Source organism: Schistocerca piceifrons, chromosome 4 (assembly GCF_021461385.2).
Source record: "Schistocerca piceifrons isolate TAMUIC-IGC-003096 chromosome 4, iqSchPice1.1, whole genome shotgun sequence".
NCBI classification, from domain to species: Eukaryota; Metazoa; Arthropoda; class Insecta; order Orthoptera; family Acrididae; genus Schistocerca; species Schistocerca piceifrons.
This window is the reverse complement of record NC_060141.1, coordinates 233,682,174-233,708,243: the sequence shown is the minus strand read 5'-3', so window position 1 is coordinate 233,708,243 and position 26,070 is coordinate 233,682,174. Positions and strand designations below refer to the sequence as shown.

At 42.4% G+C, this 26,070-nt stretch overlaps 1 protein-coding gene across 3 annotated transcripts in view; it reads right to left on the bottom strand.

Annotated features, from left to right (window-relative positions):
* LOC124795172 (probable cytochrome P450 301a1, mitochondrial) overlaps positions 1-26,070 on the bottom strand; it is a 230,169-nt gene that overhangs the window by 101,406 nt on the left and 102,693 nt on the right. For all 3 annotated transcript variants that reach the window (XM_047259069.1, XM_047259067.1, XM_047259068.1), the window contains exons 6-7: positions 16,692-16,768; positions 9,648-9,849 (exon numbers count right to left, since the gene is read on the bottom strand). In XM_047259069.1, coding sequence (XP_047115025.1) covers positions 9,648-9,849; positions 16,692-16,768 — 279 coding nt within the window. The remainder of the gene's footprint in view (positions 1-9,647; positions 9,850-16,691; positions 16,769-26,070) is intronic.

The window sequence follows — 26,070 nt, the reverse complement described above, 5'->3', positions numbered from 1 at the left end:
GTGTTTTGCATGCGGTGAAATGATTTTGACTATTTTAGCTAGTTGATGAACTCCACTTTAATGATGATGTATTTAATTCTAAGAATGGGGTTCTCCCTTGAGCAAACATAAATACTTTTTTAACACCCACACAAAGTTTGGTGCAGCTTTACTATTGTCGGGCCGAAGCCTGTTCCGATAATAAAATATTTAAAAACAAACACGGACGAAAAGTAAGCTTCAACCACAAAATGGATTAGTGACTGAACTTTACAGACGGCAACAACCAGGCAACTATATTATTACAAATTTCATCCTCCACCCACATGGCATCCTCGTAAATAATAAAGGCATTATTAGATTTCTTTGACGTATTCCCGAGATAGCTTCACATCTATCGATTTAGTAGCTTTACAAATGACATACCGAGCTCTGTGTATTAGAAAACATTGGATCCAGTCAAAAATTTGGTAATTTTAGCACTCGATAAGCTCATTTTTCGTTCTTTACGTGACACTGCGGAACTCTATCGAACGACTCCTGAAAGTCAAGAAACACGATACCCACCTGGTCGAATAGTTTTCTTCATCGATCTTCATCTCTTGGACGAACAGAGCAAGCTGAGTTCCACAAGATTTGTGTTTAATGAACCCAAACTAATTTTTAAAGACGAGATTTCGTACTTTAAAAACGCTGTCTTGACATCAGCGATGCTGACCGGTAATTATGTGCATCTTTCCGTCGGTCCCTTTAGTAAGCGGGAAAGACCTGCGCTTTTTTCTTATCACTTGGTACCCTTTGTTTCTCCACTATCTTACGTCACATGGTGTAGAATCTTACACGTATCTCCGGCAAAGATTCTTTACTAGTGTTAAGCGGTTTTAGTTCATTGTCGAGTCAACGATCACCTATCTCAAGGTCTGGATATTCGTAGCGTGTGTGAAACAATTCCAGTTGACCGAATCCAGCATTTCAGCTTTCTCTCTGTCATCTTGAGTTTCATCGGAACCATCAGCCACTTTAATGGTATGTCTGATGTTCCCTTCAGCGTATGATGGACTGTCGCTCGGTACTTCCGATCTGAGCAGTCATTTGTCAGTCACAGTTGACAGATGCTTGCCGAGACTGAAGCCTTGCTCACAGCAGCCGCTGCATCCCCTAATGCTTGCTGACAACTCCCACACCAAGACGGCGCTACCTAATTACCGATCCCCACCTGTACTCATCTGCATCGACGTTGATACTCTACAATTCACATCTAAGTGTTCATCTAACCACCTTCACAATGATGCGAGCTCTGGTTTCTCTTATTTTATGATATCGGCGCCAACAAAATATTTCGAGAATAGAGATGGCGATTGAAATTTCGTGAGAAGATCCCGCGGCAAGGAAAAAGGCCTCTGTTTCAATGATGTTCACCCCAATTCTTGTGACAGTCTCTCCCGTATTTCGCGATAGTAAAACGTGCTGCTCTTCCTTGAAATTTGTTGACGTCCTCCTATCTGGTAAGGATCCCACACCGTGCATCAGGGCTCCAAGATAGGACGGACAAACATAATGCAGATTCTCTTTAGTATATCTGTTGCATCTTCTGCCATTAACATGGTCTCTAATTCGCCTTCCCCATAATAATTTCTGTGTGTTCTTTCCAATTCAGATATTCGTAAATGTATTTCCTAGGTATTTAGTTCAATTTACGGCCCTCAGATGTGAATGATTTATCTTGTAATCGACGTTTAGTAGATTCCTTTTGACACTCATGTGGATGACCTCACTCTTTTCATTATTCAGAGTCAATTGACAATTATCGCACCGTGTTGTTGTGGTCTTCAGTCCTGAGACTGGTTTGATGCAGCTCTCCATGCTACTCTATCCTGTGCAAGCTTTTTCATCTCCCAGTACCTACTGCAACCTACATCCTTCTGAATCTGCTTAGCGTATTCATCTCTTGGTCTCCCTCTACGATTTTTACCCTCCACACTGCCCTCCAATACTAAATTGGTGATCCCTTGATGCCTCAGAACATGTCCTACCAACCGATCCCTTCTTCTGGTCAAGTTGTGCCACAAACTTCTCTTCTCCCCAATCCTATTCAATACTTCCTCATTAGTTATGTGATCTACCCATCTAATCTTCAGCATTCTTCTGTAGCACCACATTTCGAAAGCTTCTATTCTCTTCTTGTCCAAACTATTTATCGTCCATGTTTCACTTCCATACATGGCTACACTCCATACGAATACTTTCAGAAATGACTTTCTGACACTTAAATCAATACTGGATGTTAACAAATTTCTCTTCTTCAGAAACGCTTTCCTTGCCATTGCCAGCCTACATTTTATATCCTCTCTACTTCGACCATCATCAGTTATTTTGCTCCCCAAATAGCAAAACTCCTTTACTACTTTAAGTGCCTCATTTCCTAATCTAATTCCCTCAGCATCACCCGACTTAATTAGACTACATTCCATTATCCTTGTTTTGCTTTTGTTGATGTTCATCTTATATCCTCCTTTCAAGACACTGTCCATTCCATTCAACTGCTCTTGCAAGTCCTTCGCTGTCTCTGACAGAATTACAATGTCATCGGCGAACCTCAAAGTTTTTATTTCTTCTCCATGAATTTTAATACCTACTCCGAATTTTTCTTTTGTTTCCTTTACTGCTTGCTCAATATACAGATTGAACAACATCGGGGAGAGGCTACAACCCTGTCTTACTCCCTTCCCAACCACTGCTTCCCTTTCATGTCCTTCGACTCTTATAACTGCCATCTGGTTTCTGTACAAATTGTAAATAGCCTTTCGCTCCCTGTATTTTACCCCTGCCACCTTTAGAATTTGAAAGAGAATATTCCAGTCAACATTGTCAAAAGCTTTCTCTAAGTCTACAAATGCTAGAAACGTAGGTTTGCCTTTCCTTAATCTTTCTTCTAAGATAAGTCGTAAGGTCAGGATTGCCTCACGTGTTCCAGTGTTTCTACGGAATCCAAACTGATCTTCCCCGAGGTTGGCTTCTACTAGTTTTTCCATTCGTCTGTAAAGAATTCGTGTTAGTATTTTGCAGCTGTGACTTATTAAGCTGATAGTTCGGTAATTTTCACATCTGTCAACACCTGCTTTCTTTGGGATTGGAATTATTATATTCTTCTTGAAGTCTGAGGGTATTTCTCCTGTTTCATACATCTTGCTCACCAGATGGTAGAGTTTTGTCAGGACTGGCTCCCCCATGGCCGTCAGTAGTTCCAATGGAATACTGTCTACTCCGGGGGCCTTGTTTCGACTCAGGTCTTTCAGTGCTCTGTCAAACTCTTCACGCAGTATCATATCTCCCATTTCATCTTCATCTACATCCTCTTCCATTTCCATAATATTGTCCTCAAGTACATCGCCCTTGTATAGACCCTCTATATACTCCTTCCACCTTTCTGCTTTCCCTTCTTTGCTTAGAACTGGGTTTCCATCTGAGCTCTTGATATTCATACAAGTCGTTCTCTTATCTCCAAAGGTCTCTTTAATTTTCCTGTAGGCGGTATCTATCTTACCCCTAGTGAGATAGGCCTCTACACCCTTACATTTGTCCTCTAGCCATCCCTGCTTAGCCATTTTGCACTTCCTGACGATCTCATTTTTGAGACGTTTGTATTCCTTTTTGCCTGTTTCACTTACTGCATTTTTATATTTTCTCCTTTCATCAATTAAACTCAATATTTCTTCTGTTACCCAAGGATTTCTACTAGCCCTCGTCTTTTTACCTACTTGATCCTCTGCTGCCTTCACTACTTCATCCCTCAAAGCTACCCATTCTTCTTCTACTGTATTTATTTCCCCCATTCCTGTCAATTGCTCCCTTATGCTCTCCCTGAATCTCTGTACAACCTCTGGTTCTTTTAGTTTATCCAGGTCCCATCTCCTTAAATTCCCACCTTTTTGCAGTTTCTTCAGTTTTAATCTACAGGTCATAACCAATAGATTGTGGTCAGAGTCCACATCTGCCCCTGGAAATGTCTTACAATTTAAAACCTGGTTCCTAAATCTCTGTCTTACCATTATATAATCTATCTGATACCTTTTAGTATCTCCAGGGTTCTTCCATGTATACAACCTTCTTTCATGATTCTTAAACCAAGTGTTAGTTATGATTAGGTTGTGCTCTGTGCAAAATTCGACCAGGCGGCTTCCTCTTTCATTTCTGTCCCCCAATCCATATTCACCTACTATGTTTCCTTCTCTCCCTTTTCCTACACTCGAATTCCAGTCACCCATGACTATTAAATTTTCGTCTCCCTTCACAATATGAATAATTTCTTTTATTTCATCATACATTTCTTCAATTTCTTCGTCATCTGCAGAGCTAGTTGGCATATAAACTTGTACTACTGTAGTAGGCGTGGGCTTCGTATCTATCTTGGCCACAATAATGCGTTCACTATGCTGTTTGTAGTAGCTTACCCGCATTCCTATTTTCCTATTCATTATTAAACCTACTCCTGCATTACCCCTATTTGATTTTGTGTTTATAACCCTGTAGTCACCTGACCAGAAGTCTTGTTCCTCCTGCCACCGAACTTCACTAATTCCTACTATATCTAACTTCAACCTATCCATTTCCCTTTTTAAATTTTCTAACTTACCTGCCCGATTAAGGGATCTGACATTCCACGCTCCGATCCGTAGAATGCCAGTTTTCTTTCTCCTGATAACGACATCCTCTTGAGTAGTCCCCGCCCGGAGATCCGAATGGGGGACTATTTTACCTCCGGAATATTTTACCCAAGAGGACGCCATCATCATGTAATCATACAGTAAAGCTGCATGCACCGTAGAGATGACTTTAATAGGCGATAAACGACACAATCATCTACAAACAACCTAAGACGGTTGCTCAGACTCTCTGCTAAATCGTTTATATGGATAGGGAGCAGCAGAGGGCCCATAACACTACCTTGGGGAACACCACAGATTACTCTAGGACTTCCCTTCAATTACTACGAACTGTGACCTCTCTGACTGGAAATCATGAAGCCAGTCACATTACTGAGACGATATTTCATAAGAACGCAATTTCACTACAAGCCGCTTCTAAGATACATTGTCAAAAGCCTTCTGCAAATCTAGAAATACAGAATCAATTTGAAATCCCTTGTCAATACCACTGTGAGTAAAGAGCTACTTGCGTTTCACAACAGCGATGTTTTCTAAATCCGTGTTGACTGTGTGTCAATTGACCGTTCTCTTCGAGGTAATTCATAATCTTTGAACACAATATAAGTTCCAAAATCCTACTCCATATCGGCGTTAATGATACTGACACGTAATCTAATGGATTACGCCTACTGCCTTTCTTGAACGTTGGTGTGGCCTATGCAGCTTTCTAGTTTTTCTAGTTTTTGGATACGGATCTCTCGTCGAGCGAGCTGTTGTCGTTAAGTATGGAGCTATTGCATCACCATACGCTGAAAGGAACCTGATATACAGTCTGGACCGGAGGCCTTGCTTTGATTAAGTGATTTAAGTTGCTTCACTGTTTCGAAGATATCTACTTCTAAGTTACTCATGTTGGCAGTTGTACTTGATTCGGATTCTGGAATGTTTACGTTGTTTTCTTTGCTGAAGCAATTTGGATAGGCTCTGTTCAGTAACTCTGCTTTAGCAGCACTGTCATCGAGAGATATTTCCATTCCTATCACGCAGAACGCAATTTCACTACAGTGATTGTGTCTTGCCGCTGACATACTTTACAAACGACCAGAATCCCTTTGGATTTTCTGCCAGGTTTCGAGACAAAGTTTCGTTGTGGAAGCTATTATAAGCATCTCGCATTGAAATCCATGATAAATTTCGAGTTTCTGTAAAAGATCACCAATCTTGGAGATGTTCCGATCGTTTAAATTTGGCATGCTTTTTTCGCTGTTTGTACAACAGTGTTCTGACCTGTTTTGTGTACTAAGGGGGATCATCTACATTGTTTAATTGTTTGTTAATTTATTTGGTATAAACCTGTCTCTGAATTCAAGCCACATCTGATCTACACTTCTGTTATTAATTTGGAAGGAGTGGAGATTGCCTCTCAGGAAGGCATCAAGCGAATTTTTACCTGCTCTTCTGAACAGATATATTTTTCTTATATTTTTGGAGGATTTGAGAGTTACAATATTCAGTCTCGCTACGACATCCTTAGCTTCACTAATCCTTGTATCCGTTTTGATGCTCGTTATTAGCTCAGGATCGTTTGTTGCTAAGAGGTCAAGTGTGTTTACAGAACCGTTTACTATTCGAGTGGGCCCATGAACAAACTGCTAGAGATAATTTTCAGAGAATTCGTTTAGCGCAATTTCGGACAACGTTTTACACGTAACTCCGGATTTAAACATGACAATCACCACCAAGAGTAACTGTATGTGTCGGGTGCGTGTTTGAAATTTGACTCAGGTTTTGTTTGAACCTTTCAGCAACTATACAGCCTGAGTTGGAAGATCGTTGAAAGGATCCAATTATTATTTTATTCCGTTTGCCAAAAATGACCTCTACTCGTATTAACTCACTGGAACTATCTACTTCTATTTCGCTACAAGATAAACTACACTCCTGGAAATGGAAAAAAGAACACATTGACACCGGTGTGTCAGACCCACCATACTTGCTCCGGACACTGCGAGAGGGCTGTACAAGCAATGATCACACGCACGGCACAGCGGACACACCAGGAACCGCGGTGTTGGCCGTCGAATGGCGCTAGCTGCGCAGCATTTGTGCACCGCCGCCGTCAGTGTCAGCCAGTTTGCCGTGGCATACGGAGCTCCATCGCAGTCTTTAACACTGGTAGCATGCCGCGACAGCGTGGACGTGAACCGTATGTGCAGTTGACGGACTTTGAGCGAGGGCGTATAGTGGGCATGTGGGAGGCCGGGTGGACGTACCGCCGAATTGCTCAACACGTGGGGCGTGAGGTCTCCACAGTACATCGATGTTGTCGCCAGTGGTCGGCGGAAGGTGCACGTGCCCGTCGACCTGGGACCGGACCGCAGCGACGCACGGATGCACGCCAAGACCGTAGGATCCTACGCAGTGCCGTAGGGGACCGCACCGCCACTTCCCAGCAAATTAGGGACACTGTTGCTCCTGGGGTATCGGCGAGGACCATTCGCAACCGTCTCCATGAAGCTGGGCTACGGTCCCGCACACCGTTAGGCCGTCCTCCGCTCACGCCCCAACATCGTGCAGCTCGCCTCCAGTGGTGTCGTGACAGGGGTGAATGGAGGGACGAATGGAGACGTGTCGTCTTCAGCGACGAGAGTCGCTTCTGCCTTGGTGCCAATGATGGTCGTATGCGTGTTTGGCGCAGTGCAAGTGAGCGCCACAATCAGGACTGCATACGACCGAGGCACACAGGGCCAACACCTGGCATCATGGTGTGGAGAGCGATCTCCTACACTGGCCGTACACCACTGGTGATCGTCGAGGGGACACTGAATAGTGCACGGTCCATCCAAACCGTCATCGAACCCATCGTTCTACCATTCCTAGACCGGCAAGGGAACTTGCTGTTCCAACAGGACAATGCACGTCCGCATGTATCCCGTGCCACCCAACGTGCTCTAGAAGGTGTAAGTCAACTACCCTGGCCAGCAAGATCTCCGGATCTGTCCCCCATTGAGCATGTTTGGGACTGGATGAAGCGTCGTCTCACGCGGTCTGCACGTCCAGCACGAACGCTGGTCCAACTGAGGCGCCAGGTGGAAATGGCATGGCAAGCCGTTCCACAGGACTACATCCAGCATCTCTACGATCGTCTCCATGGGAGAATAGCAGCCTGCATTGCTGCGAAAGGTGGATATACACTGTACTAGTGCCGACATTGTGCATGCTCTGTTGCCTGTGTCTATGCGCCTGTGGTTCTGTCAGTGTGATCATGTGATGTATCTGACCCCAGGAATGTGTCAATAAAGTTTCCCCTTCCTGGGACAATGAATTCACGGTGTTCTTATTTCAATTTCCAGGAGTGTACTTTTAATTGCAATAAATACGCCGTCGCCAACTGTGTTTAACCTATCTTTTCTGAACACATTTTGGTCTTTCGCAAAAATTTCGACTGGTCTTATCTCTGGCTTGAGCCACCTTTCAGTGCTTTCTATTAGCACTTGGAACTCTGGTATCTTCCCAACACAGCTGCGAAATTTACAACTACTCTATCCATGGTCCCTGGATTTACTTTCTTCCTGTGTTCGACATGCATAGTTTGAACTGTAGCTGTTTCTATGTTTCTCAGAGACCCCGCAACCTATGAAACCACCCAGTCCACGTCACACAACCCCTGCTACCCGGACAGCCACCTCCTGCTTGTAGAGGACTCCTGACCTATTTAGCGGAACACCAAACCCAGCCACCCTATGGCCCAAATCAAGGAATCTGCAGCCTACACGGTCGCAGAACCGTCTGAACCTCTGATTCGACGCTCCACTCGGCTTCGTAACAGAGGGCCTCAATCGGTTTTGTCGACTAAGCGGCAAATGGTGAGCTCCACTGACAGACTGGCAGCCTTTACGAGTTCTGATAGCCGCTCGAAATCAGAGACTTTCTCTTCGGATCAAAAGCGACACACATCATTGGTACCGACGTGTGACACCATCTGCGGTTGACTGCACCCGGTTCTCTTCATGTCATCCAGAAGGACCCGATCCACGTCTGAATGACTCCACTCGGAATGCATATGGAGTGCACATTGGCTTTCTTCCCCTACTTGACAGCCATGTCCAACAGGTGCCGCATTAACCCGCCTAACATTGAAGATCCCATCTATCAATAAACCTATCTGTATAACTATTTGTCAGTGTTCCATTTTTTCGAAGTAATAATCAGCAACCTGGAAAGTGACCCTGATATAATTATTGATGAAACTGACATATTATTGTTTCATTTTTTAATACTTTGTTCTCAGGGATAGATGTTAATTATTTCAGAAGTGTAACTGTAATCATTCTAGCAGTTGTTGGAAAAAGTATTTTCGGGAAACAAAAGTAATATTTATGTTCTTCATGACATTCTTTTATCTGGTGCTTCCAATACTTCCTTTTGAGATTAATTTTAAGTATTGCACTCATGTACAAATGTTTAAAATAAACAAAGAAACTTAAGGCTGTCGTCAACCTGGTGTTTGGTTTCAGCGCCACAATTGTAACTGGTATGACATTGTCTTGTCTTGAACTTTGAGCTGTCATATCATGGGCTCTGAACCACACTGAAACTTGGCGTTTTTCACTATCGCAAGTAATTTCCGGAGGTGGAAGGTCTGATTAAGGACCACATGATTATAGGATACCAGACGAATCGTCCTGGCAGATTAAAACTGTGTGCCGGACCGAGACTCAAACTCAGGACCTTTGCCTTCCAGGATACTAGATTTTCTATTTTGCAGTCCGATACTTACTCGTTGAGTCACATACCAAAATTTATTAAAGCCTCTGTCACCAGATAATTAATTTCTAGTGTGGGGTGAATATCTCAAAGTTGCCATTACAGTTTCAACATAAATGTAAATGAGTGGGAGTTCTACGTTTGTCAAGAAATTAAGTTTGTGAATAACATGTATTGTTCAGCGGCAATTTTGTCAGCACAGTTGATGATAATTTTTTAAAAGTATTGATGGCCTCACAGTAGAGATGCACTCACACGTAGAAGAAGTCGAGGGCCTTGACGTAACGCCGCCACGTAGGCGTGCTGATGAGTTTCCAGGGCGACAGCCGGAACTCCAGCTTGAATGTGGCGTCCAAGATGAACTGGACCGCGTCGATCATCTTCTGAGGCTCGGAATCCGCCGGTAGGTTTGGCTCTAGACAGCCTAGGCGTGAATCCAGAGCCACCAACGACACAGCTGCACAGTGGAGGAGGACCAGCGTCACAACACAGCGTTGGCATCACATCGCTACCGCACTTTCTGCCGTCGCCAGACTTTTTACATACTGGGTATAAAATCATCTGCTACAGTTCGTACTGCGAACGCTGACTGCACTATTGCCAGCCTTCACCTGCGGAGGTACCGAATTGACATGAATCTAAATATAAGTCTTCTACAATGACGGTAAATGAGGCATTGGCTTGAGATGCACATAAATTCACTTTGTGTGATAGTTTGCTATAGAAGACAGACTCAACGACGCTAAAACCACATTAACTGCCAGTGCTCTTCTTTCGCCGAGGATATCCGGGGCCACGAGTTTCGATTAGTAATGTGGAGATTTCAGTGGCTTCAGTTACTACTGACGCTGGCCCCAGCATAACTAATAATTTAGCGGCATTCCGAAATAGTTTAATTTCAATATTTCATTTTGAAAAGATAAGACTAGTTTTCCTGTTAAGTCCTTTATTTATCTCCATGACCAGTTTCACAGCGATTTAGCTACATCATCAGGTGCAATCTGTACAGAGTGATAGACAAAGACTCATATAAGGCAAGAAAACATATCTAGAATGAAAAGTGTATAAAGGATGAACGTACAAAACCAAGTCATAGAGATAAGAGAATGGAATGATCCAGCTGTCACCGTCAACGGTTCTTTCACTAAGTAGCGGATGTCAGACACAAAATAAAATGAAACGCTCCGTTGATACCTATAGAGGACAAAGCTGATCAAAGCAATTCCTAATGAGAGACTGCCACGTAGGTAACATACTAATAAATCCCACTCACAATGAGTAACAGTATCTGGTGACCAAGTGGGGTCCCCATATACCGAAACAACGATCGTAGCACAGACCGTAAATGATCATCTACGGGATAATCTGAAATTTTAACAACTATCGGTGCCTCATCTGCCTGAGACGGATTCAAAAACATACTGATAGAGGCCCAGTCAGTCAGTTCCTCAGAAAGACCAGTACAAATTATTTTAAAGCTTAGTACGAAACTGACATGAAATGAAATGGGGCTGAATATCGTTTCTTACCTAAACAGCTCAATCTGCAGAAAGCAACGCACTGAGAAGCCAGATGACAGGAGGCTGAACTTACTCACAGCAAGCGCATGCTTGATGGTGTACTAATAGGCAGTGCGTCAAACCGCAACTGCAAAAATGCCAGATAGAGACTTGGAGAGAAGTTTAATGTGGAGGGCACATGCGCACCCGCAGATAACTGAACAAATAGAATAGTACCTGAGCTGATGGGAAGGCTGGAGAATGAATTACGATGTATTAAAACGAATGTGAGTTCGTAAAAACTGTTATTGGTGCCAAAGTTCTCCACCGAAAAGCAAAGCATGGTTCCAAAGTAGATTCAAGACAGCAGGAATTAAAAGTTCTTAAATACGACATACAATGATAATTTACAGAAAGACTTAATAAAAGCCAGCATCTAGACTAACGTGATGCGGTTTACAGGAATCGTGCTTGATTTAAAATTCAGTAAAAAGGACGAAAAACTCATTGCTACTAACAGTATGAGTGTGTTGTCAGGTGCGAACTTAAGGGCGATTTCTAATTACCCACATTATGGTTCTCTTTGGATCTTACTTCAAAACTTCTACCCTTCTCGTCGGTATGTCTCATTGGACAGCCATGGCGCCAGTTACAATGTAGGACAGTTGTTTTAATCTTGGCTTCCACACCTGGACCACGCTTGTGAGAATAAGGTAAGCTGGTTTAATGTTACTGGGGTGCAGTCGTCTACCGAAGTGTTCGGAAATTCTGCCAAGGTAAGGTATTCTGTGATACTCATGCTTGCCTCACGTATCCTGATTTGCATTTTTAAGTTTTATGGTGTGTTGTATATCACCCTGCAAGGAATTTTTAAGAATAATGCCTTTTTGCCTTCTTCAGCCTCTTGACATCTGGTTTCGCAATGTTGCTTTCTGCCAATTGAACTGTTCATGTACGACACGATATTCAGCCCCGTTTCACTTCATGCCAGTCTCGTGCTAAGCTCTTAAATAGTTTTATACTGAATATTTTGGGGATTACTGCAATTCAAGATTGAATAACTGCGTCTTTTCCAGTATGTTTTTCAATCCATTTTAGGCAAATGAGGGAGCAGCAGCTGCTCAAATTTCACATTATACCGTAGATGATTATTTACGGTTAATGATGTGATCACAGTTTCGGTATACGGGGACCGCGCTACCTCACCAGATACTGTTACTCATGGTGGGTGGATTTTATGCGAATTTTTCCTACCTGACACTGTCCTATTACGAAATCCTTTTAGTAGCTTTCGTCCTTTCTAGGTACCACGGGGGCGTTCGGTGTTATTTTATACTTGACGTCCGCTATTTATCTAAAAATTTGCCAACGATAAACGCTTCGTCATGCCATTCTCTTCTCTCGATCGGTACATGACTTGATTTTGTGAGTATATTCATTTTCAATTTAGTTATATTTTCTTGCTTACATCAATCTTTGCCTATCACTTGGTACAGATCTCATTTTGATGATGAAGCTAAAATACTGTGAAACCATCCGTACCTGTAAATAAAGGACTTACATCTAAAGCGGTCTTGTCTTTTCAGAATGATACGTCCATGCTGTGGCTGCGCTGACTTCAAAGTCTGCTGCGTAAATCTTTCTATTTAATAACTGTAATGTTACAATTTGTATATCATAAGAATGTTGAATCGAAGATAGAGTATTTGTCCGAAAAGCTTTGTAAGCAATTAATACACCGACGGAAAGGTAAAGGTTAAAACATGAGCATTTTTATCAAACGAAGTATAATATACACCATGTTTGCCGTGATCAGTATTTGTTGCTTATACTAGCTTACTTTCAGCATCTTCGGCACATGAAGCATCCATGCAGATGAAGAACAGTGAGAGTACATAATGGTTACTGTAAGAAAATGAAGCGCCTACAGCCATCCTTATGATCTTATTTATTGCGTAGCTATCAGTTTCGCCGCTTCAGTGCACCTTACTTGATGCTGGAGGGGTTATCATGGACCATATATACGCTGCATCAGTGGCCAACATAACTGGTTTACGCAGACTATCTGTAACCGTGATGCCAACACGCCAATCATCAACTGCAAACTGATTGGAGTTGCAAGAAAGTTTCTCTAGGTAGTTGGTAGTGAAAGGCCGTGATCCCCAAGACCTCCAGGCAAAAGGATGGACATACAAAAAAATAATGGTTCAGGTGAATATCGCAACGTAGTAACCCTAAAGAACGTGCAAGTGCAGCTTATCGGCATGTTTCTAACTTTGAGAAAATTGTTGTCATTGGCACGAGGAAGACGGGAACATCATACCGACAGAGCGCACAGAATGTTGGCTGTATCGTAATGACTGTAGAACGAGTACTAACGAGGTTGACTCCGGACAACAGAGTTGCAAGAAATGTAGAGTTGGTTGCTTTCAGAAGGATTACACCCCAAAAGATGTTATATTTGTCGACTCACTCTTATAAATAGACGGAAGAAAACAAATAAAACCCTCCCAGAGGTTACAGGCAGTGTGTCAACACGAATCAAAGGGAACAAATGACTGAAAGCTTCGCTGAGATCTCATTACGCCATTTTCCGCTTCCCACCGACCTCGTACCGTACACAATATGGTATAGGGTCACAGTGAACTATGACGCTGAGTGCCATTGCGTGGTTTTTAGGGATGAGTCTCAGTTTGGGTCCTGGCGTTTCCATAGACGACGTTGTGAAAGGTCACAAGAAGTTGCTGTTCTCGAGACTGATACCTCTCCATCTGATGGAATCGTGGTGTCGGGAGCTACTGCATTCGGTTAATTTGGTAATTACTGAAGGGAGTTTGAATGTTTGCCAGAATTCTGAAATAATGATAAATCGTTTTGTCATAACACCTCTTAATTACAGTTCCAAAGAGGATAATGCAAGAACACACACTGAATTTAACATTACCATTGCCTTGCACAATGTGTCGATCGTTGACTAATCTATCCGTTCCTTTGATTTATCACCCATAGCTGCTACAACATTATGCCTTGAAAGTCGGGTGCACTTCTGGATATCCTTGTGGTCGGTGCGTCCGACACTGGTTCCGGGCGGAACACCCAACACTTCGAGATATCAACAGCAGCGGTAAAGCACGAAGAAGAAAATTTTTGAGATGTCTCAAAAGGCTAATATTTCATGTTGCAATATTCCTACAATGGTTCAGTTTGCGACGCCTTCGCTTGAGATCTCTACTCAAGTTGAGTGAGTTTTCTCAGGTATTGGAGCATTTGGTCTGCAGGAAAGAGTAGGCTTTCACTATCTAGTGTCCAAAATTCGCTAAATGTTAAAATTAATTCAGAAATTTCTTGTTGTGAATTGTATTATGTAATTAAGACAAACAAACTGTCTTTTATAAAAATCATGTGATAAATACAACTGAATAAATAGATTAACGTTTAAGTACTGTTTTAAGAATTTTATGTGATTTCAAAGATAATTCCTGGCTAGACCCAGAATGATACGGAAATATGTCCTGGGATGGGCCCAAAAAATATTGTAAGCCTACTCCGTACGTATTTGTTTAAAGCCACTTACTAAAGATCTGTCCACTTGTTTATTGGCTCTGAATCGATCCACATATTAAACAGAAAGACGTTGCAATAAATATGGACAGGTTTTATTTGAATTACGAACTGTTTTTGGACATTTCTTTGGACATAGGTAGTTGACATTGTTCGTTGAAATTGCTGAGCCATGTACTTCAGTTTGTGTGATCGTTGTGACATAACAGATGTACGTGTGTCCTGACACGAATGTGTGAATGTGTGTGTTTCTTTCTTTCTTTCCTCTTAGCTTTTGTGTTTCGTGTTCTAAAATGTCACTGCGTTGCGTAACTTACAGCGTTTTAAAGTGGCGTCGCAAGTACGAGTAAATGCGTGTAGTGATGAGTATTTTACATTTTATTTTCTGCACAAGTGCTGAAGCGGCTTACTTTGTTTGTATTTCTTCTGTAATTAATTTTTACATGATATTTTGCGTGTGATTGTATTCTTACGTGATGCGTAACTATCAGTGATACTCTAGGAGATAATCATTCCCAACTATGGTTGATTAGGAACGAAAATAAATGATTGAAGCAAATTAGGGTTTAATGTGTGTCACTGCTCTGCAATGTAACATCTATTCAGACACATAGATAGTAACCACAGCTCTAAATATTTCCACAGTGTAGCTGTTTAGGGTGACTTCAGTACAATTCCTAGTTTTAGTTGCATTTGATGAAAGTATCAGAATAATTTTCTTTGGTATCATACATTCAGACACGAGATGTTTTGCTACAACAGCAACTTTCACGTGCTACGTCACATGACATGTGAAAGTTGCTGGATTTGGACGGGTTACTCCTGTAACTTAAATATCAGATCTGAAGATGGTTCTGAATGAACCGATACCGGTCATATGAATAATAAAAAAATTTGCAATCAAGACGGATTTTAAGTAACATTATAAAATCACTGATTGCTGTTATCACATAAGACATTATGTCTGTTTTTGCAAAACAACATTATGCCTTGAAAGTAAGATGTTGCTTCCCATTAATGCTCTTGATTCATGGAGGCAATGTCTGCGGAAGCTTACGCAAGTCTTCTGGATTAAGTTCACGAAAAACAAAGAGGCTTGGATTGTAGAAGTATCACCTTCCAACACGACAATGCGATTATAGCCAAAAATGCATTGCATCTCGAAAAGGGACGGATCTGCAGTAGAAGTTACCGTAACGTCCTAACCATACTACAGATATAGCAGCCTCTGAATTCTAGACACACAGTTAATAATGAAGTATCATTTTTTCATCTATATCTACTCTGTTTTCGTACCCAAAAACCTTACCAGTCATCCAAAAGATGGCCAGATGACAGTCCACCGAAATATCACCAGTCTATTTGTTGAATGACATCTTGATCTTATCTGACTTGGCAAGTGCACCGTCAGCTACCAACAGTCCAGATATACAGGGTGCGCGGACCTCCTCGCAAAGAACGCAACGCACAATGAGCGCTTTGATCTCAACGATTTCAGTGCATCGCAGCATATCCCTGAACTAACGGAAAGGTGATAGGAAAGTGGGAAGAAATACCGTCCAGAGTGCTCGGAAGCATTAGAGGGTGTTTTAGGATCAAGGTATTCGCTTACCATTCATAAAAGAAATTCTGTTCGCACTATACAAACGTACAGAAGTCAGTGAAACTTGTCCCAGATTTTTGCGACCCTCTCGGGAGTTACTGAAATCGCTGCAGCTACCGCTGGTGCTGTGTGTGTCGCACTTCACTCATAGTTTTTGGAAGGGGAACCTCACTCTCACCTCCGACTCCCCCCCCCCCAATCTCATAAGAAAAAGAACGCACGCATATCGTGAGATCGGGTGACCTGTTAGGCCGTGGTGAAATGCAAGATCCGTACGCCCCTGCTACTGTAAGAGGTACAGTGTCGTAATCTCAACAAATATCTCGCCGCACAGTTGTAACTGAGCTGCACCCACCAAAACTGAGAATGCAAAACTCTTTTAATTGATGTGTTCTCGCCGTCTCGGTAGGACGCACATCGAGTAACGACGTCTCACAACTGCTGCCTAAGTAAACTTATAAGTTGCGTTGCGTCAATGAAAATTTACCACATGTTTTACCTTCATTGATACAGCCAAAAAATAAGATCGAGTAATCTATGTGAAATGTATAGAATGATGTGGTTTGAAGCTGTCTCATGAAAAGTTGCCAATTTGACGGGAAGGTCTGGAATATTTGTGTCTCAGAGACTACTTACACTCAAGAGACCACTTGCAGAGTTCATTTAGGAAATCGTCTGGCATCTGCTGCTTTTCGTCTCTCAGCTGCACCATTCTGTGAAACAGTAATTAATTAGTATTAGTCTGTTACTGTTTATGTACAATCAGTAATCAGCTTTATAGACTTATTTTATAGAATTTTATAAACGTCGAATACGTGCTGAGAACCGACTTCGGAGTTTTCAGCAACGGAATCCACGTATAATGTTTTCTCAGTGAACAAGCCCCGTCTATTTTGAGTAGAAACTTAAGTACTCGAAGATATTAGTCACTTTCATCGTCAGGAACTGCTGAGATTGATCTGTGGCTCGTATATAGTGATGACCTCCCTTAATTCTACAGGGCTGACGTCACGGAAAATTTCAGTTCCTGCCGGTGGAGATGGTAACTATTGCCTTGAGAGCGGTCCTGTAGTAATTTTTAAAAATGAACTGCAAACGATTTGCGACTTGCTTCACTAAAATCTGTTTACTGCTAAGCGGTGGTCTGCTTATCAAGCGGTCATCTAGCAACAAATGACTAGCGTCAACCAAAATATTGAAAAAAATGTTCTCGGTTTTCAGGCCCCGCCATTTCGAATAAAATACTCCAGCCTTCGTTGGCTATCACCGCTAACGCCGTTACGAGTAAAAACCACTGACCACCGGTGCCGGTAAGGCTTCCTGCTTATGTAGGCACGAGTGCAGCCTCTGGCTAGAATAAGAGAAGGACGTGTTTGTAGAGGGTGAGTTGGGCAGCTCTTAGCAGCTCTGGTCCGCCGCGAAACCGAGTGAAGTGGCACATTTGACACTGCCACTACCGCTTCGCTACAAGCGTCAGGCATCCGTCTTTGCTTTCTGTCGGTATCCAACACCCGCCCCATGTTTTCTAAGTGAGCGTTGCTGGTCCCTGTGAAAATTGTTGCTATTTATTCTGATCTCAGTTGCCTCCTTTCTACCGGAATCCCAATATGTTGATCCACGAACCAAGACTCTCGTGTTTTCAAACTGCATTTTGTGCCCGTTTTCCAGACAACGCCCATCTATGGCCAACTTGGCCAGCTCCTTTGTTTAACAGTCGCTTGGGGTCATGCGCAACGCTTTGGAGCTGAGCGAATAGTTTGACGTATATAAATGTCGCCGCATTCGCAAGCGACATGATACACGCAGGGCATACGAAGAGCTATCTCGTCTTCAACAGGGCGCGGCATACCTCCTATCACGGGGACGGGCCACAACAGTGGTCTCGGTCCGTGTCTCTGCAGCCCATGTCCTAATTTGCTGCTGATGGCCCACAGTTTGTAGAAAAGCAGCCGGCTTGGCCTCTTCAGCCGATTGACAAGCTGTACTCCGTCGATGACATCTTAAAGTGCTTTGAAGGTATCGCTCGCTATAAGTATTCTCTCTGAACACGTGTTTCCAATGCTGCAATTCAGAATGTGAGAGGTCGTCGTCAGATATCATCTTTACTATGTGCGGTAGCGTGTTCACGAGTATGCTGCGCTCTAACAGAGCTCTTCAGGTGCCCAGTGTGCATAGTGATCCTTGCGTTTGTGGCAGCAACAATACTAGGTGCGACAATAAATTAATGAGACTGATGTGAAAAAAAATTTTGCTTACCGTTTTAGTCAAGTTTAGTGTTGTCTCCTTGAAAGTAGTTCCCTTCAAATTGCACACACTTTTTCCAGCGCTTCTGCCATTGATGGTAACATTTCTGGAACTCATCTTCTGTAATATCCTCCAAGACCCTCGTCACAGCTTTTTGGACATCTTGTGCTGTTTGAAAACGGTGTCCCTTGACGGCCGTTATGACTCTTGGAAATAGAACAAAAGTCGCATGGAGCGATATCTGGTGAATAAGGTGGCTGTGGTAGTAATGAAATTTGTTTTGAGGCTAAAAATTGCTGTACTTACAGAGCAGTATGGAATAGCGCATTATCGTGATGCAGAATCCAATTATCAGCAATGTTGGCACGAACACGAAGAACTCTTTTATGAAGTCTTTATAAAATTTCTTTTTAGTAATGTTGGTTAACTGTTTGTCCACGAGGCACCCACTCTTTATGAACGATTCCCTTGGGATCAAAGAAGCACACAAGCATGCATTTCACTTTTGACTTTGACATGAGAGCATTTTTTTGGTCTGGGTGATCCCTTTGAGCACCATTGCGAACAATGGCGTTTTGTCTCTGGATCGTACTGAAAAAAACCAACTTTCATCACCAGTGGTTACACGGCTCAACAATTTTGGATTGATTTCCGTTTGCGCTAATAGATCGGCTGCCGCTTTTTTCCGTGTTTCTCGCTGTTGTGGTGCGACATTTTTGGGGACCATTTTTGCACAAATCTTTCTCATACCAAGATCTTCAGTTATTATTAAACGAACCATTTCTCGATTGATGTTCGGTTCTTCTCCAATCATTTTTCATAGATAATCTTCGATCTGATCGTACGAGTTCACGCACCCTGGCCAAGTTGATATCCGTCCATGAGATTCATGGTCGTCCACTGCATTCTTCATCTTCAACATTCGTTCTGGCTTCACTAAACATTTTATGCCAATGGAAAACTTCAGCTCTTGATGTGACCTCCGCTCCAAAAGCCTTCTGAAGGTTACCGTAAGTTTTAGTCGCGTTTTCACCCAATTTGACTCAAAAAGAAATGGCATACCGTTGCGCAATATTATGTCGTTCCATTTCCGTGACGAGAGACACAAACACGTGTTAACTTATTACAGCACAACTCACGACTGAGTAGTTGCATCGATGTGCTGCTTGGACTAGAAGCAACTTATAGACCAAGGTCATAGATATTGCGCTTACGCAAGCCTGCAGGGTTGCCACATCTTGCAAGGAAAATCAGTCTCATTACTTTACTGTCGCACCTCGTATAAGTCAAGGTATTCAGACAGCTGCAGAGCGTTGTACAGAGCACAAGCGACATATGAAGCAAAGGGTGTTGTCAAATCGGCCATAGGTCAACATTTACTAGGAAAAGAGCGCAAAATATAGTCTGAAAACGGGAGGCTCTTGGCTCATGGATCAACATATTGGGATTCAAGTATAAAGGAGGCAATTGAGATCAGAATAAGCAGCAACAGTCTAGAGGTACGCACTTAGTAGGGTGTGGAAATGGGCACTGGATATCGAAAGAATGGAAATACGGATGTTACAGCTTGTAGGGGGGGGGGGGGGGGCGGTTTCAAACGTGGCGCCGGCCCCTCGCCCCAATTGACGTCACTCGATCACGTGTCAAGGCTCACGAGAAAGACACGCCTTGGCGCGTACTTCGCAGCACGTGAAGCTGCACGTTTTACGAGTGCAAACGGCTGTCTCCGGAGGGGAACCCGTAACTATTTCAATGAGTTCAATAATTCTTGACTGCGTGTTTAAATGCATGATCACGATAGCACAAGACAAAGGTAAGCCCTTTACTGGGTACATTTTCAATTACATACAGATTTCCCTTGGACCATACAAGAGGCTGAGCACCTGCGAAAGAGGCTGAGCACTCGCGAAACACGGTGGGCAAGCCGATTACTGTGACGTCATAAGTTCGTTGCAAAGCTCGTTCTCGAGGGCGTCGGTCCTCCGGCGCGCCGGACCTACTGTGAGCTTGGGCACCTTCCGCGCAAGCGTCGTTTCGGCCCTCTCTGATGCAACAGACTGGAATCCAGCCTATGTACGCGGAAAACTGTACCAGCCCAGGCAATCAGTGGCTTTTACTCCTGAGGACGGCGACGGAGATAGCAATCGAAAGATCTAGTATTTTATTTGAACTGACGCTGCTTGTAAACCGAGAACATTTTATTCGCACATGCCGCCGGGAAAGACTACGGGAACACGAATCAAGGTACCACTGCACAAAAGAATGAAGATATGAACACTTGAAATGTTAACACCAGCACAGAATTTATTTTGCATTTGCAAATATGGCAACACGTCCCTCTACTCTATACACTAAATCTTACGGCACATAGCGGAGTGTTCTTCGTGTTCTCCTCTTATAAAACATCTATCCTGATTCATTGCGCATTATACGTTGTAAGCGTCAGAGTTTGTAACCAATTGAACCAGTTCTAAGTTCTCTGCTTTCCTCGTCGTGGTCAGTCAGGGAGAAGAATATGCGAGGAAGTAGTATGTTGCTCTCCCGATCTTGTAATTTACTCTCTCGAAATATTAACTGAAAACTTCTCCGTGATGCACAACGCCTCTTTAGTACAGGCTCTGATCGTGGTTCCTTTTCGGGTAGGGGGGTGGGGGTGGGGTCCAGCTTGTTACAATCTCTATCCTCTATCTCACACCACCGAAATACAAATTGTCTTCATCCCCCTTTTTAATGTTCTAGATATGCGAAACATTTCAATAAGAATGTTGTTGTTGTTGTTGTTGTGGTCTTCAGTCCTGAGACTGGTTTGATGCAGCTCTCCATGCTACTCCATCCTGTGCAAGCTTCTTCATCTCCCAGTACCTACTGCAGCCTACATCCTTCTGAATCTGCTTAGTGTATTCATCTCTTGGTCTTCCTCTACGATTTTTACCCTCCACGCTGCCCTCCAATGCTAAATTTGTGATCCCTTGATGCCTCAAAACATGTCCTACCAACCGATCCCTTCTTCTGGTCAAGTTGTGCCACAAACTTCTCTTCTCCCCAATCCTATTCAATACTTCCTCATTAGTTATGTGATCTACCCATCTAACCTTCAACACTCTTCTGTAGCACCACATTTCGAAAGCTTCTATTCTCTTCTTGTCCAAACTATTTATCGTCCATGTTTCACTTCCATACATGGCTACACTCCATACAAATACTTTCAGAAACGACTTCCTGACACTTAAATCTATACTCGACGTTAGCAAATTTCTCTTCTACAGAAACGATTTCCTTGCCATTGCCAGTCTACATTTTATATCCTCTCTACTTCGACCATCATCAGTTATTTTACTCCCTAAATAGCAAAACTCCTTTACTACTTTAAGTGTCTCATTTCCTAATCTAATTCCCTCAGCATCACCCGATTTAATTTGACTACATTCCATTATCCTCGTTTTGCTTTTGTTGATGTTCATCTTATATCCTCCTTTCGAGACACTGTCCATTCCGTTCAACTGCTCTTCCAAGTCCTTTGCTGTCTCTGACAGAATTACAATGTCATCGGCGAACCTCAAAGTTTTTACTTCTTCACCATGAATTTTAATACCTACTCCGAATTTTTCTTTTGTTTCCTTCACTGCTTGCTCAATATACAGATTGAATAACATCGGGGAGAGGCTACAACCCTGTCTCACTCCCTTCCCAACCACTGCTTCCCTTTCATGCCCCTCGACTCTTATAACTGCCATCTGGTTTCTGTACAAATTGTAAATTGCCTTACGCTCCCTGTATTTTCCGATGCCACCTTCAGAATTTGAAAGAGAGTATTCCAGTTAACATTGTCAAAAGCTTTCTCTAAGTCTACAAATGCTAGAAATGTAGGTTTGCCTTTCCTTAATCTTTCTTCTAAGATAAGTCGTAAGGTCAGTATTGCCTCACGTATTCCAACATTTCTACGGAATCCAAACTGATCTTCCCCGAGGTCGGCTTCTACCAGTTTTTCCATTCGTCTGTAAAGAATTCGCGTTAGTATTTTGCAGCTGTGACTTATTAAACTGATAGTTCGGTAATTTTCACATCTATCAACACCTGCTTTCTTTGGGATTGGAATTATTATATTCTTCTTGAAGTCTGAGGGTATGAGGGTATTTCGCCTGTCTCATACATCTTGCTCACCAGATGGTAGAGTTTTGTCATGACTGGCTCTCCCAAGGCGATCAGTAGTTCTAATGGAATGTTGTCTACTCCCGGGGCCTTGTTTCGACTCAGGTCTTTCAGTGCTCTGTCAAACTCTTCACGCAGTATCTTATCTCCCAATTCGTCTTCATCTACATCCTCTTCCATTTCCATAATATTGTCCTCAAGCACATCGCCCTTGTATAAACCCTCTATATACTCCTTCCACCTTTCTGCCTTCCCTTCTTTGCTTAGAACTGGGTTGCCCTCTGAGCTCTTGATATTCATACAAGTCTCTTTAATTTTCCTGTAGGCAGTATCTATCTTACCCCTAGTGAGATATGCCTCTACATCCTTACATTTGTCCTCTACCCATCCCTGCTTAGCCATTTTGCACTTCCTGTCGATCTCATTTTTGAGACGTTTTTATTCCTTTTTGGCTGCTTCATTTACTGCATTTTTATATTTTCTCCTTTCATCAATTAAATTCAATATTTCTTCTGTTACCCAAGGATTTCTATTAGCCCTCGTCTTTTTACCTACTTGCTCCTCTGCTGCCTTCACTACTTCATCCCTCAGAGCTACCAATTCTTCTTCTACTGTATTTCTTTCCCCCATTCGTGTCAATTGTTCCCGCATGCTCTCCCTGAAACTCTCTACAACCTCTGGTTCTTTCAGTGTATCCAGGTCCCATCTCCTTAAATTCCCACCTTTTTGCAGTTTCTTCAGTTTCAATCTGCAGTTCATAACCAATAGATTGTGGTCAGAATCCACATCTGCCCCTGGAAATGTCTTACAATTTAAAACCTGGTTCCTAAATCTCTGTCTTACCATTATATAATCTATCTGATACCTTTTAGTATCTACAGGATTCTTCCAGGTATACAACATTCTTTTATGATTCTTGAACCAAGTGTTAACTATGATTAAGTCATGCTCTGTGCAAAATTCTACAAGGCGGCTTCCTCTCTCATTTCTTCCCCCCAATCCATATTCACCCACTATGTTTCCTTCTCTCCCTTTTCCTACTGACGAAATCCAGTCACCCATGACTATTAAATTTTCGTCTCCCTTCACTACTTGAATAATTTCTTTTATCTCGTCATACATTTCATCTATTTTTTCATCATCTGCAGAGCTAGTTGGCATATAAACTTGTACTACTGTAGTAGGCATGGGCTTTGTGTCTATCTTGGCCACAATAATGCGTTCACTATGCTGTTTGTAGTAGCTAACCCGCACTCCTATTTTTTTATTCATTATTAAACCTACTCCTGCATTACACCTATTTGATTTTGTATTTATAACCCTATAATCACCTGACCAAAAGTCTTGTTCCTCCTGCCACCGAACTTCACTAATTCCCACTATATCTAACTTTAACCTATCCATTTCCCTTTTAAATTTTCTAACCTACCTGCCCGATTAAGGGATCTGACATTCCACGCTCCGATCCGTAGAACGCCAGCTTTATTTTTCCTGATAACGCGGTCCTCTTGAGTAGTCCCCACCCGGAGATCCGAATGGGGGACTATTTTACCTCCGGAATATTTTACCCAAGAGGACGCCATCATCATTTAATCATACAGTAAAGCTGCATTTCCTCGGGAAAAATTACGGCTGTAGTTTCCCCTTGCTTTCAGCCGTTCGCAATACCAGCACAGTAAGACCGTTTTGGTTAATGTTACAAGGCCAGATCAGTCAATCATCCAGACTGTTGCCCCTGCAACTACTGAAAAGGCTGCTGCCCCTCTTCAGGAACCACATGTTTGCCTGGCCTCTCAACAGATACCCCTGCGTTGTGGTTGCACCTACGGTACGGCCATCTGTATCGCTGAGGCACGCAAGCCTCCCCACCAACGGCAAGGTCCATGGTTCATGGGGGGGTCAATAAGAATAACAACAGAATATATAAGTCGTTTGATTTAACAAATGGTTCAGTTAGAATAATAAAAATAAAACTTTTTATAATAATCGTTTCTTTACATCGCTGCTAGGTACAATTACTTTATACACTGTGTAAGGCCCATTTTTAACGTACTTAATACTAGTGACATTATATATAAGACCATTGCAACAACTGTTCAAAAATAACGTTCTCCTAAAATAGCGTAAAAGAACGTGGGTTTATTTTATGAGGATAACGTGGAGTCACAGGAGAAATGACATACATGGCATAATTTGCTACTAAAAAACCATCCATAAAGTAAGTTATAATGCGCCTAGTGTATCTGCAGATATGACTTGTTCCTACATCGGACTTAAGTATTACTAATGTATCGATTGTATAATGATTCCGTTTTAGATACTTGAAAATAGCGTAAGGTCGAAATTGTACAATCGCAAATGAAATGAAGAGAATGACAGCTGAAGGCATTACGAAATCTTTCAAAAAAGTCGTCCTATTACTTTTCTTTTCTTTTTTTTGGTGGGAAGTCTTTCCCTCTGTCTTCTCTTACTCAACGTCCTGTGGTTTGTCGGTTCTGTCTTTGAAGTCGCGAATCGTGTCTGACTTGTTGATGACAGCAGGTGCAGGCAAGTTGTGAATGATGTGCGCCTCTGCCAGGGAAGGACCTCAAGCAAGAAAATGAAAAATTACCCTCTGTTAAAAAAAGTTTGTAATTTATGAATTTCCGTCCCATTATAGAGACCTAGTTTTTATACGAATGTATTCTCCGAAAGTTGAATGCGAAATTTCGAATTTAATGTATATATACTCTAGCACTAAAATGTTTTTCTATAGAGGGGGGGGGGGGCGGCACTAGTGGTGCTTGTTCGGCGGTTTACCTGGCCATGTGATTGGTAAAGTGTCTCCATCAGTAAATAAGGTAAATGATACATCTTGAGCACCCTGTCTTAATACTCATGTACAGAAGTTAACACGATTCTCATAATCGATTCCACGCAGCTTTTCATGGAGTGAGATGTGAAAGGGATGAACCGATGGAGAATGTATAGGATACTTGCCTCACACATGCCACTTCGTCGTGCGATTGTGCATGAGCTAACGTTCGGATCAACTGTAACAGCAGCAAGAACATTAATTTACCCCTCTTCTGTCGTTACTTGTTTTCTTCCGTTACGTTGTCTAGGTGTAGCACTATAACTTTCACATAAATCAATGAAGAGGTTGATAAATAATTGTCGAAATGGTTGAAGCGTACAAGAACGAACTGCATTCTTCCTACACTCTCCGTACACCACGAGCATGTTGGCTGTTTCTGCATTGGTTAATGCTATCGTCCATTCACGACTTGCTGCTTGCACTGTTACACATTAACTGACTAGCAAGTCGCAGTGCACTCAAGGAACATACAAGCACACTGTAGGCAAACATAATAACAACGTACCTAGCAACTACGCAGGCGAAGAGCACATGCAAATGTCAGTGTGGAAACTTTTGAAAACTCGGTTTCTCATAAACAACTCGCACTAGAATTCTACAACAAACATCACTGAGATTTTAATTTAGCTTCTTTTAGTTTGTTAATGTCAGTAAGTACTGTTCCATTTAAAAAGGTGTATGTTTGCACAAAAAATACAATTTCCAAGCATTATTACAATATGTTTATTGGGTAACAACACGAGACCCCGACTACCAATCCGTTCT